Raw genomic sequence first — 8,348 nt, 5'->3', positions numbered from 1 at the left:
TTCATAAGACATCTGTGTTTTATGTGTTTATTATCCTGAAACTGTATTTGTGCATGTGCTTCAGGATGTTCTGATGAACCTAGCTAAAGCTGTGGCTAATGCAGCAGCCATGATGGTTCTGAAAGCCAAAAACGTGGCACAGTTTTCTGAAGACAGCGTCCTTCAGAACAGGGTTATTGCAGCTGCGACCCAGTGTGCCCTCTCCACTTCACAACTAGTGGCCTGTGCCAAGGTGGAGTTCACCTACATATGCATTTAATCCAGATTAAAAGAAATAAAAACTATGAATAAATGAACACATTTTTTGTTCATGTATTTGTGTATCAGGTTGTGAGCCCCACTATCAGCTCCCCTGTGTGTCAAGAGCAGCTGATTGAAGCAGGGAAACTGGTGGATCGTTCAGTAGAAGGTTGTGTGAAGGCCTGCCTGTCAGCTACCAGTGATGGAGAGCTTCTCAAGGCCGTCAGCGCAGCGGCTGGTATCGTCACACAGGCTCTTAGTGACCTACTCACACATGTGAGGAACTACGCCACTCGTGGGGAGCCCATCGGACGCTACGACCAGGCCACGGACACCATAATGACGGTTACGGAGAGTATTTTCAGCTCCATGGGTGATGCTGGTAAAGTTAATATATCATATACACCCCTAGTGAAAAAAAAATATACTAAAATGTATTTGAAATGCATTTATTTTGTGCTAAGTATACTGCAAATACATGTACATATTTATGTGCTAAATAAAAATACCTTGCAATTGTACTTGTGGTATACTAAACTGGTATACTTCACGTCTGCTAAATTGGAACAACTAAATTTGTACTTAATGCACTTTAATTGAGGGGAAGTAATGCTTAGGTCCAACTAAAGTTATACTTAAGTATATTTGATTATGCTAAAATGGAACTATTCCAATTATACTTTAGGTACACTTTAAATATATTGCATTTAAAGACTGATATTATACAAAGATCATAATCTATATTAATAGTGATATTAAAACACTTTTTAGGCATAATATTAAGAAATGTGCATAGTGCAATAAAGAAATACTCCAATTATAGTTTAATTATAATTTCAAATCAGTAAGTCTTAAGTGTTATGTCAATAAATATGTTAATGGATTTGAAGTATACTTAGTATGAAATAAATGTATGTTAAATAGATATTGGTATAGGTTTTTTGGTAACACTTTGGTATGGGGAACACATTCACTATTGCCTCAACTACGACTTTTGCCTCAAACTCATAATTTACTGCTTATTAATAGTTAGTAAGGTAGTTGTAGCGTTTAAGTTTAGGTTGGGGTAGGATTTAAGGATGTAGAATATGGTCATGCAGAATTAGGCATTAATATGTGCTTTATAAGTACTAATAAACAGCCAATATGCAAGCTAATAAGCAACTCGTTAAAAGTGAGAATTGTTCCCCACATTAAATTTTTTTTTTTTTTTTTTTTTTTTTTTTCTCTCTCTCTCCAAAAGTTTTGGGTTTGCAAGATTATTATTTTTTTTTTTTGAAAAGTCTCTTGAAATTATTACAATGTAAAATAACTGTTTTAAATTTTAATATATTTTAAAATGTAATTCATTCATGTGGTGGCAACTTGGTTTTCATCAGCCATTACTCCAGTCTTCAGAGTCACATGATCTTTCAAAAATCTTTCTAATATGCTGATTTGGTGCTCAAGATTCCGTATTATCAATGTTGAAAGCAGTTGTGTGCTTAAGTTTAATTGAATGTTCAAAAGAACAGCATTTTTTAATAAAAATGGGAAAAAAAAAAAAAAAAAAAAACTTTATAAAAGTATTTACTTTCACTTTTAATCAATTTAATGCATCCTTGCTGAGTAAGACTATCGATTTCTTTAAAAAATAAATAAATAAAAATAAAAAACAACCTTACTGATTCCACACTTTTGAACAATAGTCTACCTTGTATATTGTATTTGCTTAGTTCTTCTAGGCTGTGTAATAATAAAGATTTACCAATGTGTTCCGTAGGTGAGATGGTCCGACAGGCACGGGTTCTTGCCCAGGCGACATCTGACCTGGTGAATGCCATGAGATCAGATGCTGAGGTGGAGGTGGATGTGAACAACTCCAAGAAGCTTCTTGCGGCTGCCAAACTGCTTGCAGATGCCACTGCTCGAATGGTCGAGGCTGCAAAGGTGGGTTTAACATTGGCTTGCATTAGAAACATATTAGTTCAATGACATTTAAGTAAAATTTATTTTTTCAATAAAAACAATAGTTAAAAAAATATATGATTTTAGTTTACATATAAGTTTACGTTTTATTTTGGATTAGAGTTAGATTAATTTACAGTACACTACTGTTCAGACGTACTGTGGAGACGGTAAGATTTTTTTTTTCTTCTGTTTTGAAAGAAATGAATACTTATTTTTAGGATGCTTTAAATTTATCAAAAGTGACAGTTAAGACGTTTACATTGTTACACCAAATACTTTAATTTTTAAAATACCAATTAAGGCGATGCATTAATCACAGACATTATTTTCTGCACAAATCTAGCATTTCCCTCAAGCTATTTTTTGCATCTTTGGTTTAGCCTCTCTCCGGTTAATACATTTGTGACCTAACAGATATGCAGTGGACTTGTTACACGTCTGTGTGCGTGTGTTTAGGGAGCTGCTGCATACCCCGAGAATGAAGACCAGCAGCAGAAGCTGCGGGAGGCTGCAGAGGGGCTGCGCGTGGCCACCAATGCGGCTGCACAGAACGCCATCAAGAAAAAACTCATAACAAGACTGGAGGTCAGTGACTTACGGATATGATTGAGATTTAAACAGGATTACGTGTGATCTACGCACAGTTTAATGAAACTCTGAACTATGTGTCTGCTTTCTGTCTTTCCAGAATGCTGCTAAACAAGCTGCTGCAGCTGCCACTCAAACTATTGCAGCATCCCAGAATGCAGCAGCCTCTAACAAGAACACTGCTGCCCACCAACAACTTGTTCAGAGCTGCAGGGTTTGTATAAGTATTTGTTTGTGAATACTGTGTTATTAATGAAAGTCCTCCTATTGTTTATACCACTGTGTTCTCTGTATGATAATGTGTGTTAGGCTGTAGCTGACCATATTCCCCAGCTGGTGCAGGGAGTAAGGGGCAGTCAGGGTCAGCCAGAGGATGGTAGTGCCCAGCTTGCCCTTATCATTGCCAGCCAGAACTTTCTTCAGGTAGCCATCTACCCTTTCACTGATACTAATCACCTGTCATTCATCAGATAACATTACTCTCCTTTAAAAGTGCTCTTTTAAAAATTCTCCTTCACTACTAAAATGTTTAATTCCATGTCTTTGTTTTCCAGCCTGGAAGTAAGATGGTGTCTTCAGCGAAGTCCTCTGTGCCAACTGTGACAGATCAGGCAGCAGCCATGCAGCTTGGGCAGTGTGCAAAGAATCTGGCCACCAGCCTGGCTGAACTCCGGACTGCAGCACAGACGGTACTTAATCTGTCTTCTCCATACATGTATTTAATGAGTAAAATGCTGCCAAGACGGATGTGTCCAGGCAAGCTTTTGTTGTGCTTGCTCTTTCAGAATAAATACACATAAAATAGCGGTATTTTGCCCAGATAATGCCGAAGTATCATGTCCACTAAAAGAGAGTATTGTGTGCACCACTGAGTTTATTGAGACACATGCATACAGAAGTGCTAATAAACAATATATTACTACTGCTTCACTACTGTTGATGTGCCAAGCAGCCATATTGGATTCTGACGGCATGGTTGTTGCAGTTCCTTTGAGTTCCAGAGTCGGACCCAAGCGGCAACCTCCCCCAGTCTCTCGTGAAGCCAATACGGAAGTAACTTAAACCTGGAGCCTGCTAGGGACAGGCTCCAAAAGAGAGCAGAATCTCATGGAGTCCCATGTTAAATTGGCCAAGTTTACAGCAGAAAAAAACATGTTTACAAGTTGGTTCAAATTGTGGTTTTGGTCTATACTGCTAATTTTGCCCTTCATGACAACTCTGAGGGGGGTGAATTTTTTTATAACTCATCCATTTAAATTATATTGAGCCTTAAATTTCTGCATAATTAAGGGCGTGGTCACTTGAGTGACAGGTGGATTGCCGCTGCTGTCTGTGAGCCGTCACTTTACCTCAGCTGCCGCTGAATTTGGCATCTCAGCCGTTTTTGTGCTTTTTTCTTGATTATTTTATACAATTATAAAATATGGCTTGCTGCATAATATTCGAGACTGATATGTGTCTGTGTAGATGTGCATGCATGCGGAAGATAAACAGAACACATGTTGTTGGATCGTGGCATTGGCTGAAAGTTTTGGTTGTGAGATTTACTACAATGACAATAGCGGGAGGATATCAAAATCCGACAGCACTGCTTGGATATTATAACTAAAACTGCTGCTCTATTTTGAAAAAATATACTTTGGACATGGGCTCATTTGTTTGTTAGATACGATCGTATACAGTTTTACAGCATAGACGCTGCTCAGATTGGATTATTTCTTGAAGAACGATGACAGAGAGCAGATCATTCAGAAGAAATGTGATGCAAACAATGGATAATATATCAATATTTCATGGACAAAAAGTACTGTTTTTTTTGTTTTGCAATGGACACTCATTTTACCCAAGTGCCAGATTGGATTCATCTCGCGATCTCTATTTCATTATAAAGGTATGAAGTCCGATTTGATTTTCCGTGTTGTTATTGGAGCATCTATATCTTAAAAAAAAAAAAAAAAAAAACACTGTAAATTGACAGTAAACCTTTAGAACTTTCTGATGATAAAACTTATCTTCATTAATATTTTAGATCGTATCTAAGATGGATAGCTCCTTTGCCTGCTAACATGGTCACGTCAAGCTAGGCGGGCGTGGTTTCAGCAACCAATCACATCAGCTCAAACCACCTCCCGCCTCTTTGCCCATTTTCAGTTATTCGGGAGTGACGTGCGGTGACGCGCAGCGAAGATGGCCGCGGCCTCATTTTCGCTTCAAAACTGCTGTTCAGAACACTATGGGTGACGTCACGGACACTACGTCCATATTTTTTTTTACAGTCTATGGTCAGAACCCCAACTTGACGGGCCATTTAAAAGTTCCATTTAAAAGTTCCTACTGGGAACTTGGAATTTCCGACTTCCGATTACAAAAGGAACACACCATAAGATCCACATATTTTAAAGGGTTAGTTCACACAAAAATGTTAAACATTAATTACTCACCCTCATGTCGTTCCAAACCCGTAAGACCTTCGTTCATCTTCAGAACACAAATTAAGATATTTTTGATGAAATCTGAGAGGTATATGACTCATCCATAGACAGCAATTTAACTACCACTTTCAAGGCCCAGAAAGGTACTAAAGACATTGTTAAAATAGTTCACATGAAAAATTAATGACTTTATTCAACAATTTATTCTCTTCTGTGTCATTCTCCTGTGCTGTTTACATTCAGCACTTCCGGGTTCTACGTCAGAACGCCGGCTCAGTATTGGCCGGCTCCTGCGTCAGCAGGATAAATATTGAATAAATTAGTTATTTTTGTTTTGTTTTTGCTCACACAAGTATTATGGTCATTTCATAACATTAAGGTTGAACCACTGTAGTCACGTGGACTATTTTAACAACGTCTTTAGGACCTTTCTGGGCCTTGAAAGTGATAGTTAAATTGCTGTCTAATGATGAGTCAGAGAGCCCTTGGATTTCATCAAAAATATCTTAATTTGTGTTCTGAAGATGAACGAAGGTCTTACGGGTTTGGAATGACGTGAGGGTGAGTTATTAATGACAGAATTTTCATTTTTGGGTGAACTGACCCTTTAAGTACTAAAGCAATATGCAAATGAAAATTCTGTCATCATGTTGTTTCAAACCTTGATGACTGACTTTCTTCTGTGGAACATAAAAGATGATATTTGAAGAATGTTGATAACCACAGTTTAGGTACTGAAATTCTTCAAAATATCTTTTTTAGTTCTGCAAAACAAAGAAATGCATTGATGTTTGGAATGACATCAGGGTGAGTAAATGATGACAGAATTTTCATTTTTGGGTGAACTGTCCATTATTGAAATCCTGTCATGTGATATCTAGGCTCATGAAGCGTGCGGCCCCATGGAAATAGACTCTGCCCTCATAGCAGTGCAGACGCTTAAAAATGAACTCCAGGATGCAAAAATGGCTGCTTCTGAAGGACAGCTGAAACCATTACCTGGGGAATCGGTGAGTTGTGCCACATTTAGTATCAGTTATACTATGATTCTTTTACACTTGAAATAAGATATCTTCTCAGCACAGACAAATAGATTATGTGAATTATGCAAATTGTAATTTGTTTGTTTTTAGTTGGAAAAATGTACTCAGGATCTGGGTGGCACTTCTAAGGCTGTTGGTTCATCAATGGCCCAACTCCTTACCTGTGCAGCGCAGGGAAATGAGCATTACACAGGTAATGTGCCCACTCTCACGAAACTCATTTATTTGGCTAAATGGTGACCTACTAACCAAACCCTAATCCTAAACTTAACTCTATAGTAAGCACGTTGTTAATTAATATTACTAAGCATTATTTGTGTACTTACACTACAACAAAGTTATCTTAATTTGACAAAACCTCGCTTTGGGAACATCCTCAAATATAAATAAAAAATATAAGGTTACACATTATTTTAAGGTGACGTTGTTACAAAGTAAATCCAAACAAACATACATTCTTGTTACACACACATACACACACCCATATATCTATATACACTCCCAAACATATGAATTGTATGTGTTCACAGGTGTTGCTGCTAGCGAAACCGCCCAGGCTCTCAAGACATTATCACAGGCTGCGAGGGGTGTTGCTGCCACCACATCAGACCCTGCTGGAGCCGCAGCCATGTTGGATTCTGCTCGTGAGGTTATGGAAGGGTCAGCTAAATTGATTTCTGAAGCCAAGGAGGCGCTGGTTGCTCCTGGTGATGCAGAGATACAACAGAGGCTAGCACAGGTGAGGGGGAAGAGATGTATTAATTAGTAAATACACACACAATTTATAATTCAGGAGCAAACAATATAAGCAGTGCCGAATTTCATGAGTAAACTGAAGTAGTAAAGATGCTTGAGCAAAAGTGTAAATGTGTTAGTATAAGGTTTCTTTTTTTAGGCTAATCATATATAAATTAAAATAGTCTTAACTATGACTTTTCTGCCATTTTTGATTAAATTTAATGCATTCTTGCTTAATAAATGTTTTCATTTTCTTTCCAAAAAACATAATCTTACTGACCTCACACATAAAGTATTACAAAAGTATTTTACTGACTTTATTGTTGTGTTTGTCTCTGTTTTATGAATTAGGTAGCAAAGGCTGTGTCTCACTCACTAAACGCATGCGTGAACTGTCTACCCGGGCAAAAAGATGTTGATATGGCTCTGAAAAGCATCGGAGAAGCCAGCAAAAAACTACTTGTAGAGACGGTGAGTAACAAATAGAATTTTTTTAATTGAATTTTATTTATTTATTTATTGGCGTGACCACAAATGCTTTAAAAATACTGTAGCTTGAAGATTGCTCTGTTCCTTAATATTCTCACTATCCTCAACATAGGATATGAAATTATTAACTTTCCCTGCCGGTGTTTTTTTTTTTTAACAAGTTGCCAGTCATCGCCAGCGTTTTTGATCATTTTCACAATTTCATGGCCCCCAGAATATTTTTGTATGAATATCTGAACATGCAGTATATCAGGAGAGAGAACAGAGCCTCTGCTCTTAAACAAACAAACAAACAAACAAAACTTTTTAATATTTTATTCTATCTTCATGTGCTTTTTTTCAACACTTGAATGTGGGTAAGTTTAAAAAAATCAAAAAAGCAACGTTTTGAACAAAAAGCTGAGAAAATTTTGGTTCCTTTTTGGCCTATTTTGATCAGAAGTTTTCTCTACTCTTTCAGAAGTTGCATAATAGTGCCTCCTACCGTATAACAGTAAAAATACAGAAAGCCTGAATATTCCTGTCTTGACTCATAAATGACAAAATTCTGTCAATGGCGAGGAAAGGGTTAAATGTACGCAGACCTAATGTCTCTGGAGTATTTTGTGACTTTTTTTTTTCTTTTTTTTTTTCTCTCAGCTCCCTCCCTGCAGTAAGACCTTCCAGGAGGCTCAGAGTGACCTGAACCAGACTGCAGCCGATCTGAACCAGTCTGCGGGTGATGTGGTCCATGCCTCCAGAGGGACCACTAGCCAGCTTGCGGATGCTTCTGGAAAGTTCAGTGAGGACTTTGATGAGTTTCTGGATGCTGGCATTGAGATGGCTGGCCATACCCAGGTATGGAACAGGACAGAACAGGAGAAGTTAG

The 8,348-nt window shown here is 37.7% G+C and overlaps 1 protein-coding gene across 2 annotated transcripts in view; it reads left to right on the top strand.

Moving 5' to 3' along the window:
• The window catches only part of tln2a (talin 2a), a 69,674-nt gene that overhangs the window by 39,141 nt on the left and 22,185 nt on the right, over positions 1 to 8,348 (top strand). For both annotated transcript variants that reach the window (XM_067399550.1, XM_067399549.1), the window contains exons 19-30: positions 65 to 232; positions 328 to 622; positions 2,003 to 2,169; positions 2,647 to 2,775; positions 2,879 to 2,992; positions 3,088 to 3,201; positions 3,333 to 3,467; positions 6,092 to 6,220; positions 6,344 to 6,446; positions 6,784 to 6,992; positions 7,343 to 7,462; positions 8,120 to 8,317. In XM_067399550.1, the coding sequence (XP_067255651.1) occupies positions 65 to 232; positions 328 to 622; positions 2,003 to 2,169; positions 2,647 to 2,775; positions 2,879 to 2,992; positions 3,088 to 3,201; positions 3,333 to 3,467; positions 6,092 to 6,220; positions 6,344 to 6,446; positions 6,784 to 6,992; positions 7,343 to 7,462; positions 8,120 to 8,317 (1,881 nt within the window). The remainder of the gene's footprint in view (positions 1 to 64; positions 233 to 327; positions 623 to 2,002; positions 2,170 to 2,646; positions 2,776 to 2,878; positions 2,993 to 3,087; positions 3,202 to 3,332; positions 3,468 to 6,091; positions 6,221 to 6,343; positions 6,447 to 6,783; positions 6,993 to 7,342; positions 7,463 to 8,119; positions 8,318 to 8,348) is intronic.

The sequence above is a fragment of the Chanodichthys erythropterus genome, chromosome 11, assembly GCF_024489055.1.
Source record: "Chanodichthys erythropterus isolate Z2021 chromosome 11, ASM2448905v1, whole genome shotgun sequence".
Taxonomy (NCBI): domain Eukaryota; kingdom Metazoa; phylum Chordata; class Actinopteri; order Cypriniformes; family Xenocyprididae; genus Chanodichthys; species Chanodichthys erythropterus.
Note: the sequence above shows the minus strand (reverse complement) of the source record. Positions and strands in the feature narration are given on the sequence as shown.